This window comes from Phoca vitulina, unplaced genomic scaffold (assembly GCF_004348235.1).
Source record: "Phoca vitulina isolate PV1807 unplaced genomic scaffold, GSC_HSeal_1.0 scaffold9, whole genome shotgun sequence".
Classification (NCBI taxonomy): domain Eukaryota; kingdom Metazoa; phylum Chordata; class Mammalia; order Carnivora; family Phocidae; genus Phoca; species Phoca vitulina.
Genome location: NW_022589712.1, coordinates 34,020,867 through 34,033,026, shown reverse-complemented (window position 1 = coordinate 34,033,026; position 12,160 = coordinate 34,020,867). Strand labels below are relative to the sequence as shown.

Sequence of the window (12,160 nt, the reverse complement as noted above, 5' to 3'; positions counted from 1 at the left end):
TATATATATATATATATATATATATATATATATACTTGTCTCCCTCTGTTACATTGTGAGAGAAGTCTCTTTACAGCTTAATTTCTGTAAATTCTGTAAATTCTGTAAAAATGAGATGATAAGGTAAAATGACTGTCTAAATTTCAATCTTCATAACAAAAAGTGGTTGAGAAAAACCCATACCTACCTCCTCCTTGCCACAAAAAGACAGAAAAAAACCCCACACATTTTCTTTCTTATTCAATAGGATTATGGTTTCTGGACACTCATCTATTTTAGTAAATGCAGGAAGCAATTTTAATGTTATGTTCATTGATGTTTCCCAAGCGACTAAACTAGCACAGTACAAAGCATATAATAGACACATGATGAATATGTGTTTAATGGAAGCATAGAAACACTCGAATTAAAATTTTAAGCTATTTCCCATGAAATGGTGTTAATGGTTGCTGTTTTTATCTCCTCCATAGGCTTGTAACTGCAGCACAGTGGGATCCTTGGATTTCCAATGTAATATAAACACGGGCCAATGCAGCTGTCACCCCAAATTCTCCGGTGCCAAATGTACAGAGTGCAACCGAGGTCACTGGAACTACCCTCACTGCAGTCCCTGCGAGTGCTTCCTGCCCGGGACTGACGACAGGACCTGTGACCCAGAGACTGAAAAGTGCTCCTGTGTTGATCAGACTGGGCAGTGCACCTGTAAGGTGTGTGCTGCTGAAATACACTAAACGAAAACCTTCCCTGGGTTCTCTTTCCGTTGCTCACTTTTAACTTCATTCATGCTTCACTACATTAAACAAATAGACAAAAATTCATTGCCAGACACAATGTTTATTCATATATGTTCATTGGCATACAGATAAGCACTGCTCTTTAAGAACTTGTTTTCCACCCAAATCCAACTTTGTTTCCAGTTGATAGAGATGGTATATTTTTAATGGTAAAGTTAAATTTCTCTTTACATATTTGCTTTGCTTAAACAGGAATAATTTGGGAAGGAAAAAAAATGACAGTTCTCTTAAACATCATCAGAGGAAAACCACAGCTAGATAATAAGGCTTCTAAAAAACCATTTCTCTTCAAATTAATCCACAGTCACTGTACACTGAAAAATATATTTGTTGCTGTGGAAGTTCAGTAAAATTTCATCATGTATAAACACTGACATAACAAACAGCGACTATGTGCAAAATTCAGCTCTCCTTAATATTGTTAAATGATGTAGAAAAACAGCCAATTAAAAAAGATAAGAGGGATTCCCCCCCACCCCTTAGATATTTCTGAAAAATCAATCCCAGGATAAATGCTGTTAAGACTGTGTCAGAGGTAGCTTTTCAAGAAAAAAGTCTATGCAAAGAGGGACAGAGGACATAGGAAAATGAAATCCTGGGAGTGATTATTAAAATAGTCTTCAGAATTTAAGAAAATGGCAGCCCTTGCCATTGAAGTCCCCAGGCAAAACACAAAGTCCAGTGCTGCATTATTACATACTATGATTACACACTGTATTTAATATGTATTCCATGTGCTTATATACGCTACATAATGATAATTCTATAAGCCCTCTATTTTAACACCCTGCCTGTTTTTTACAACTTTGTATCACACCACTGTCTGGGAATCAATGTTTCTGTTTTGCTTTTGAAATTCTCATGACTCTTTCATATTGTTCACAGCGGATATTAGGAAATGTGTTGCTTAGATTTTAAGACCAATGTACAGTAGCCTCTGCAATGTATTTATGTATAAATAAAGCCTTTTTTAGACTTCTGAAATCCTAACAAGGAAATTAACTACATATGCCATTTGAGATGTGAGTCTAATACTCAGTGTTCCTTTTTGGTTAATTAAGAAGAAGCATTACTCATTCTCAAATTGATTTCTCTCCTAACTTCATCATCGACCCTGAGGAACTCTCCTCTTCCTTCAGGTGAACGTAGAAGGTGTCCACTGTGATAGGTGCCGGCCGGGCACGTTTGGACTTGATGCCAAGAACCCACTAGGCTGCAGCAACTGCTATTGTTTCGGGGCTACTACCCAGTGCTCTGAAGCAAAAGGCCTGATCCGTACGTGGGTGAGTAAGGAACCGCTGAGCCATGTCATGGTGTAATGTCAGTTCCTGCTGGTGTCCGTCAGCCAGGCACTGAGGGGGAGGAGGCAATGGTGAAACATTTAAGTAAGCTTTTCCCCTGTGCACATTTACAACTGGGGCCGTGTGACATTAGACAGTTGGGATAAATGCCTTTTATTTTCCCTCCTAAAAATAGCTCATTTATTGTTGATAAGGAAATAGATGCCCAGTGAGAAAGGGAGACGTTGTAACCAAGCATTATGTTTGGGGGATGGGCAGCAGCTGCATTCTGGGGAGTGAGGGCACCAGAGCATGAATGCAGGCAGGTGCTAAGGCAGTCACGAGAACCAGGACTTGTTGCATGTTCACTCGAACCAGCCTTAGAGAATCACTGCCTTTTAGGGTGGCAGTGTGTTCATTCTTACTTTCATTTTTCTCTAGCTCTTCCCACTTTTAAGTTCTACTTTTTATTAGCGTAAAAGACCAATTTTCACAGATGTTGTAGTTTTCACTGTGCAAAAAGGCAGAAAGACTCATCCCCTGCCCTGGTGGCTCACGATGCACAAGTTTTATTTCTCATCAGAATGAGAATGGGGCTGCAGAGAGACACGCAGTCCCTAACTTAGTTTTAAAGGGGTGCCCAAAAGATTGGAGCTGAGCGCCCTGCTGTGTTTTGGTGCCCACGCAGGCGACTCTGAAGCCTGAGCAGACCATTCTGCCCCTGGTGGACGAGGCCCTGCAGCACACCACTACCAAAGGCATCGTTTTTCAACACCCAGAGATTGTTGCACACATGGACCTCGTGAGACAGGAACTCCATCTGGAACCTTTTTATTGGAAACTTCCAGAACAGTTTGAAGGAAGGAAGGTAAGGACAAGAACTTCAAAGTCATATGAGAACAAAGTAAAATATGTTTTTGGACTCACACCATTTGGGGCTTTATCTGACACATCACTCCTCACTTTATTTTGTCAGTTGATGGCCTATGGCGGCAAACTCAAGTATGCAATCTATTTTGAGGCTCGGGAAGAGACAGGTTTCTCTACCTATAATCCTCAAGTTATCATTCGAGGTGGTACCCCTACGCATGCTAGAATTATCATCAGGCATATGGCTGCTCCTCTAATTGGCCAGTTGACACGGCATGAAATCGAAATGACGGAGGTAAGCTTATCAGTTTGGTGCAAGGACGCCAGTGGTTTTGTATTTAGTTTCATCAAAGTGGTTTCTTTTCCTATTAACAGAAAGAATGGAAATATTATGGTGATGATCCTCGAATCAGTAGAACAGTGACCCGTGAAGACTTCTTGGATATTCTATATGATATTCATTATATTCTTATCAAGGCAACTTATGGAAATATCATGAGACAAAGCAGGTAAACTGTAATAGAATAAAAGTTCAATTCTTATTTTAGAGTCTATAGGTAAGATCGGTAAGACACCGACAAGAAAGATTTAGAAGTGTTTGGTTTGGGAGTGTGATGATAGAAGACAAGTCAAGGATGGCTTCCAAGTCACCTGGTGGAAGATACTACCATTTCCCCCTAAAAAAAAATAGGATGAGAAGCAAGTTTAAGGGGGGGGGGGGGTCAAATTGACCTTTGACCTGGTGAGTTTTAGATGCCAGTCAGAAATTCAGAAGAAAAAGCCCTGCAGGGTAGAGATAGATAACTGTTGTGCTATAAATAGATTACAAGATTGCTGAGAAAGTGACCCCCTTCAACCTTCAGGGGAGCCAGGCAGGTCAAGTTGGTGTCATCTTTTCCAACCGTGAGCATTCTCAAGTGTTCATCCCAGTGTGCCCTACAATATTGTCCCTTTCACTGTGCATCATGATGTGAAAAGATTGGGAATCACACCAAATAGAGAAGAACAGTAAGTCATGGAAGCCAAAAGATGAGAATGCTACAAAGGAGTATAGTGTTTTCATGTAACCCAAAGAGGTCAATTAAAATGAGGCTTTTGAGACTGACACTTAGGATCGCACTGGTCCCATTCATAATACCAATTTTTGTAGAATCCTGGTGCAAATCTCAAAGTTTTGAGCTGTGAATGGGACACAGTGGCCCTAACATTATGGGCATAGACTATTGTTTTCCATGAAGATAAATGTAAAAGAGAGGAATGAGATAGTGTCAAAGATCCAAGGATGATTGTTTAATCTGAGTGAGAAGTAAACTTGTTTACAAACCCTGAGGGAAAGGAGTTTGTAGCAAGATATACATTACAAATGATAGGATAAAGAGAAAATAAATAATGGAGAAGCCAGGAGATTTCAACATGAGCACGCATGATCATTTTCTAGAGTGGAAGGGACAATTTATCCAATGAGATAAAATGAGGAATTGCTCACATGTAGCTAAGTTTCCTACCATGGAGGCAGAAAGGTGAGTTGAGTTCGTACAGGTAGTCTCAATTTGTCTGACATGTCAGTTTCTCTGTTATTTCCTGTAAGAATATGGAATCAATAGATGTTTGAAAACAGTCTTATGTAATAAATTAGTAGATCAGTTTAGAAAAACAAAACAAAACAAAAAAATTATGAAGGCTTTTATTGGCAAACCAATGAATATATAAATTCTGCATTTCAGATATTTAAACTATACTAAACATAGGAGAAGATTTTTTTCTTTGTTCCAGAAGATCCATATTGTTCTTCTGATTGTACCATAAGTAGGGGCTTTGGGTAAAAGAATAAATCAAGGATCAAAATTCATTTTCAAATCTGTATTCCTTTGGTGTTCTTTTTATATTTCTCACTTCTAAGATTATTTTATGTGAAATAATTAAAAAATAAAGGCATGTGCCAAAAAATATATTGTCAGCAATAGCATTAATTATTTTAAAATATCAAGTGGAAATCAGGTGGCAGAAGCCAAGGCATGTTCGTATGTCATGGAAGACAGCAGGTAACTTTGTGAGGGTGGAAATAATTATTTTGCAAATTCTTCCATGCTGCAGTGAGCTGGGTAGCACACAGAACATTGTGTTAGTGGAACTGATAGAAACAATGTTGTCATGAATTTTTCATTATACTTTCTTTGCTTCCCTCACACTGATTCCCTTTTATGGGGTAAAACACCACCTTTCTTCTGGTGCCACCCCCCCCCCAACCCAGTAAGTCTCTTTCTTTTATCATATTATTCACAGACCTCCCTAAATAAAATTCTTTGGTTTAAGAGATCATTTTGTGAAGCTTAAGGATAAATAAATAAATACATCACTTGTTCTAGACTCAGTAAAAACTAAAGCCATTGTCTGTCAACAATAAGAATATAAATAAAGCAATGGATCAGCACTTAATTTTCTAATACAGTGGAATTGTGACAACAGTGAAAAATATATTTGAATCTTCCCTCAAAGATAGAACATAATCCTGCATCTTTGTGCAGTTACAAATTTAAAACAGTCTCAGAAGCAGAGAGTTTGAGAGTTTTACATGTAGTTTGAGACTTTGTATATGATGTCAATGCTGACATTGCCTTTTTTTCTTCTCTTACATTCATTTGAAGGATGTAACAACTTTGCATTTCAGCCTTCACTTAAATAGAAGCTTGAGTTTGGCCAAATCCCTGATTCAAGCAAAACAGTTGCTCTTTCAGCTCCTGAGAAAAACCAGGTGCATTGTAGAAATATCTGTTGTTGACATACAATTCAAGTTTTACTCGGTTTTTTAAATACTCACTAGCCTGTTGTGTGCATGCATGTGGGAAAGAAAGGAAGATGATGCTAGTAAGCCCTCATGTTATAAAATACCATCAAATGCCAACAGAGGGGACTCGTGAACAAACCTCAGATGACTTGCTCATTCCCACAGAGAATCCAGGGGAACATAAAGGTAGAGTCTTTCTTACAGGAGGGGAGTGGTTTGTTTATAGATCAAACTGCTCTGTGTACTCTAAGGAGGGAAGAGTGAAATCTGAATTTTAATTGAACATGTGTTTCATAAAGGCTGGCTGGTCTTCCGCGGGCCGATTCCATTCTAGCGAAGTCAGGGTGCGTATCCATAATTCAGTGTCAATAGAACCTACCTATGCTTGTTATAAAGTTTATGATTCAAGCTCCTTAAGCTATTGGAGGTGACTTTTAGTGAAGCAAAACTATTCATTTTCTCATTTAAAAGTTTATTTGCAGAACATTTCATGTTACCTGTTAGTCAGTCATGAAATAGTCTGAGTTTATGGACCGCATATATTTTTTAATGCATAATTTCAAATGAATGTAAAAGGTATCAACATTTGCACTAGGAATGTATTTTTTTTTCAATTTTAAGGACCTTTCTACCAATAGGAAAGGTGAGTTAAGTTAGTTGAAGGGCTTATTTAATAAAATTAACAGAATCACTGATTTGAATGGTTCTTTATCCTTTCTCCAGTAAGATCAATATTACTGGATTATGTTCAATCATTTTCTAGACAGTTTTCTAAAGTTCTTGAAAGGACATTCAGAGACGCAAAAGGAAGAAATCGGGCTAGTTATAAATTAAAAGCAATTTCACTAGTGACTACGGGAGATATTCTAATGGGGAATGACCTTGGTTTGTCTATTGGAAGGAATATAAATGTCTAATTAATTGGCCATGTCTACCTGAAGCCACTCACATTTTAAAATGTGGGGAAAAAGATCTTTATAATAACTTCTCAACAGGACATCAGACATCTAATTTACTAAACTCCTTATGATTTATGTGAATATTTTGCTAATGTGTAATCTCAGCCTTTGAGGAAGCAAAGATGCAGGACTATGATGTGGCACATGAGTCCCTGGAATTTAGGCAGCTTGAAAACAGCAGCTTGAGGTTATTGACAAAGACCCGAGAAGACTCCTTTTGTAGGCTTGGGTGCTTGCTATGTGAGCTTAATTTACTGGTGTGATAATCTAAATGTACTCGCTGTTTGCAGGATTTCTGAGATCTCGATGGAGGTAGCCGAGCAAGGGCACCTAACAGCCGTGACTCCTCCAGCTCGCTCGATAGAAAGATGTGATTGTCCCCCAGGCTATTCTGGTTTGTCCTGTGAGGTAAGGGGCTACCGCTAACCTGCATAAGCTCAACTCACCTAACCAGCCAAATGGAAATACTTCCAGAACTATCTTGGCTACAATCAGTTTTCCTTATTCATGCATATCCTTAACCTATTTTTTGTTTTTAACCCTCCGCTCACATCATGAAACACAGTAAGATGAGGATGGTGTTATTGTGACCTAGAAGTAGGAATCACATCTGAAGGGAAATATTTGATGAAAATTAAAAGATTTGTAAAAATACGGAGCAGTCAGGAAATAAGAATGTTTTCATAAGGCACCTTTATTATATCTGAGCTATTTTCTCGGCACCTCTTCTGAATGGCTAAAGACATTTAAGCTGCAATGATTATGAGATAGGATTATATTGGGTTTTGAAAGATTGTTTTTGTATGGAACATGACAAAATGTAGGCACTGAATAGCAGACTCTTTCCTTCAACATAACCTTCCCAGAAGGACGTATATTTTTCCCACAATGCCACTATCACCAGTCATTATATTTTTAAAAATTGCTTATCTTGCTCTCTGGGATTTTCCTTTGATTATCTTTAGAACTGGTATATTTTCTAGATCTTTATCCTCTGGAAGTCTATTTAATTTTTGTGAATATTAAATATCAATAGGAAGAGTATAATCTGGGGGAAAGTGGGATGGATGGGAAACTGGACTGGTTTGAATCTCGACTTCACCATATACCAGGACTGAGACCTTGCACCATTTACTAAACCTCCAAGCCCCTTACTGCCACCATACTTGCTTCTCTCCTGCAGACCATAGTCCTCCCCACAGTGCAACAACCAAAGGTGTAGGAGGGGCATCCAGGATCTGCTCCAGTCCTGCAGTGTAGATGCCTTCCTGGTAGGCACATTGGTTGGGGCCCACCACATAGCTGGTTAGATATTCTTAATACCTCTCCTACCTACAGCTGATGAATCATATGAAGATGAAACGACCTATGACCCTAAAGCACTATTACAGTGCCTGGCAGTAGTCAACGTTGGTTGATGTTAGTAGTGTTATTATGGAATAATTAGTTATATATCCATGCATTGATTTCTTTACAGAAAACAGTATGCATCTTTTGTAAATAGGATTTGAGGAGTTTTGGTAAGTATGGCTCGTAAGGCAGATGGTGGCACCAGCTCAAAACTAAAGTAACTTAAAAATAATGAATATAAATATCTTGAAATGTAGCATGCTATGATGAAAAGAAAAGGAGTTTGGTTTCAGTGATTCCTCCCTAGCTCCACCACTCGGGCAGGGCATTCACTCTGTTGCTGGCCCTTAGGATTTTTACCTGTAGAATCATCATGAGGATTGATTTAAATGAAAATATGTGTGAAAGCCCTATTAATCTGAAATGCTATTCAACTTAGTTACCATTATATAAATTCCATGCTGTTCAGAGAACAAGTTCATAAGAATAAATGCAAGTATCTGTAAAACACACTTGGAATAATTTTATAACTTTGTGGCTGCTCTGAAAGGCAATATTCATATGAATGTGTCTATTTTGGTCTAATAAATAGTCAAATAACCCACCTCATTGTGAAGTCATAACTCCTACCTATACATATATGCACTTGTACACATACTAGTAGGTGTATTTATTGCACTTATATGCACAACCAACCAAAATACACAGATGCACACAGTGTAGATGTGAACAATGAGACAGTGAATGTGGTGCATATAAAACATGCTACCTTTCCAATGAGCATACAAGACTTAAAGACGGAGGACAGAAAGAACCTGAGATTTTTCTACACAAGTAGAATTTTATCCCAAGAAGCGTTTGGCTATACTGTGGGTTTACTGTGTGACCTTGGTCAGTTCTTTAGTTGTTATAGGCCTTAGTTGCTATATACTTATCCAATCTATAAAATAACAGGTTGGGTTTTGAAGTTCTAAAATTCTCTGGCTCTGCAATATTATTTTGCTATAAAAGGTATTGCATAAGTAGTCAAGATTGACCTTTCGCCGTCTTAAAGAGAAAGCTACCACAGCTATATTTTTTTCTGCATGTATTTAAAAGAATACTGTTCACTTACAAATAAAAATGTGAGTAGAGGAGCAAATTATTTTAATGCGGTCTACCTTCCATTCCGGATTTTGAATGTTAAAAGCTCTTTTTGCTGTGATTGGTAGGCTTTTTAAATAACATATTCTAAAACATGCTTTTCCATTAATCTTAGTAATTTTCCGTCATTATGTGAAAATATATATTAGCACAAATAAAGAAACTGATAAATGAAGAAGATTAAGAAAACTAGGAACACATACAAACCAGCATCTGCTTTGGTGGCTTCGTCCATGTCCTGTGAATTTCACTTAAGCTCCTATTTACAGACAATAATTACAGTAATATCCTAGTGTTGAGATTATGCGGATAAAGGCCTACCTCTCATAATAAGGTGCCTGAGGTGCTCTCCACATCCCATTGCCTCTAATCCATTATACATCTTATTTATAATTCATCTTGATTCTAAAGTGTAATTGCCCAAGCATAAAATCTAATCATCAAAGCAAGAGCTAAGGACAGTTTTGAAATAATACCTCCCATTCCACTAACATATGCTTTGGGTCATGAATACACAAAGCAATTCCTTTACAATATTTTTGCCAAATGTATGGTATTCTAGAGACATTTGCATTTACAAGCTCTTCATTTCCTGTTTTTACCCAAAATGTGGTTGCAAATAAACAGAATTAAGTGCTGAAAATATAGCGAATTGTGAAGACACTTAGCCTTTGCTTGTTACCTCTCATCTTATAATGCTTCGGCCCTATTCATTGAGAATGTTAGCTCTAGAAATGCCCACTTATTACAATCTATGATTTCGTGTAAAGATGAGATTACCTTTAGAAGTCAAATAGAGGACTCATTTTCCTTACCACATTTGTTGGTGTGGGAGCCATTGAGTTTCTCACCATTGTCTGAGTTCACATGATTGCCTGACTGACCTAAACTGACCTAAACTCAGGTTAGGTTGTATGTAGAAATGGAAATAGTCAGCACTGAGTATATGGTTCTCTGCAATAAGATCATGGTGATCAAACAGTTGCAGATGATTTCTAGATCGTATGTTGCGCAGTTCAGCCTCTGTCTCCTCACCCTCATGTTATAATAGGGGGCTCACAGTTGAATGGCTGCTGTCTACTGGGTCACCATTCAAAAGCTGTTACTTTTGGCTACTAAAAATAATTTTTTACATCTCCCCAAAATGTATACCTATTATCAACTCATAAAACTCAAAAGACAAAATCGTGAAAATAGACTTTTCTTCTTCCATACACACATCTCTTGGGATACTCTTTACCACTTTTGTTATATGTGGAAGATCCAAAGACTCTTTTCCTGTGCACAAAAATATTGAGGCACATGGTATGGGTAAGTAGGCAGACATGCATATTCTGTTACCCAATGCAATGTAGAACAATTACTGTTGTTTCTATTTTTAGTCTGTCTTCAATGACTATATTTAAAAATTATCTGGAATAGAGGCATCTATGTTGATATATGTAAAGCACTAAACATACATCATCTTCTTTAATCCTCACAACAACCTTATAAAAGAAAAAAACAACTTACCGTTTACTGAATGCCTACTGTATCCTGCACAACATTTCCTAATATACCTACACCAACACTGAGTATGTATTATGACCCCCAAGTTATGGATGAGGAAATGGAAGCCCAGGCAGGTTACAAAACCTGCCCACGACCACACAGCTAGAAAACAGCAAAACTGCAATTTGAGCCCAATTAAGTCTGTTTCAAAAAACCTGGATGCACTTACATACTCAATTCTGATGTTCTACAAGATCCTTATGTTCCAGGTGAGGAAACTGCAGCCCTCAGTGTTCAACACCTGCGTGAAATTATATTAGTGAGAGGTGAACAAGAATGAAACTGAGGATTGCCTGGTTGCAAAACCCGCGTGAAGGTATAAGATAGGGTTTCCATTGGCAACAAGCACAAGTGTTCTTGTTAAAGTCTGAGGAGAGAGGTGGGAAATGTTGTGTAACTCTGCACCTGGAGCTGTGGGTTCTCTATTCTCTTTGTCTCCATCCTCCCACATTTTTATGCAATTCAAACATTTTGAGATTCGAACATTTTGATGAGATGCCATATTATGAAAATAAAGATAGAAGGACTGCAGAAGACAATTGTGCTATGAATAACTTTAGCACAAGGAAAGAGAACTTTGGAAAAGTTTGAGTTAAAAAAAAGGGACAGTGTTTATTTGCTTTTTTTAAATTCTCCATTTTGTTTCAGAAAGGATTGTAGACAGGACTTGAAAAAATAGTTATTATCTTTCCTCTTTTTATTCCAACTCAAGCATAATCATTCTCATAAATGTTGCCCCAGTTCACTGAGAACATCTGATATTGAAAAACTTACAAAAATACCAAAAAGTGGAAAGAATAAATACAAAAAGGATCCAAGAAAGGAGGGGATTAAGATGAAATGAATACATCCAGTTCCTTTAAAGAGTGTTTTAAGGTTCTAACTCTTGCATTGTCTCTTGCTTTGCTAACTCTTAGAAATTTGATCTAGCAGGACATAAAATTTAATCTAGAGTGTTAGAACTAAAAGAAGATTCAGAAATCATCTGAGTTAATACACCTGCTCATTTGTGGGGTGGGGAAACCACATCTCAATGATGCCACGCAACTTGCCTGTATCCCTTAGAAAAAACTAACTTGTAAGATCAAGGCTTCCATATTCATTTGCATCACAGTATTGGAGTCTGTATGCCCTTTAAAAGGCACACATTACCAGCAGAGAGTGAGGAGCATGCCAGTGATTCTCAATTCTGGCTGCTTCTTAGACCCATCTAGGAGTTTTAAAACCAATCCTGGCCCTAATCTCCACCAATTAAATAAGAATTTCTAGAGGTGGGGGTGCCTGGGTGGCTCAGTCGGTTGAGCATCCAACTTTTGGCTTCAGCTCAGGTCATGATCTCAGGGTCGTGAGATCGAGCCCCACATGAGGCTCCTCGCTGGTTGGGGAGTCTGCTTGAGATTCTCTCTCCCTCTCCCTCTGCCCCTCCCC

The 12,160-nt window shown here is 38.0% G+C and overlaps 1 protein-coding gene across 1 annotated transcript in view; it reads left to right on the top strand.

Annotated features, from left to right (window-relative positions):
- The window catches only part of LAMA2 (laminin subunit alpha 2), a 613,526-nt gene that overhangs the window by 411,452 nt on the left and 189,914 nt on the right, over positions 1-12,160 (top strand). Inside the window, exons 23-28 of the mRNA XM_032407892.1 lie at positions 471-707; positions 1,934-2,077; positions 2,763-2,942; positions 3,051-3,239; positions 3,320-3,453; positions 6,979-7,096. Coding sequence (XP_032263783.1) covers positions 471-707; positions 1,934-2,077; positions 2,763-2,942; positions 3,051-3,239; positions 3,320-3,453; positions 6,979-7,096 — 1,002 coding nt within the window. The remainder of the gene's footprint in view (positions 1-470; positions 708-1,933; positions 2,078-2,762; positions 2,943-3,050; positions 3,240-3,319; positions 3,454-6,978; positions 7,097-12,160) is intronic.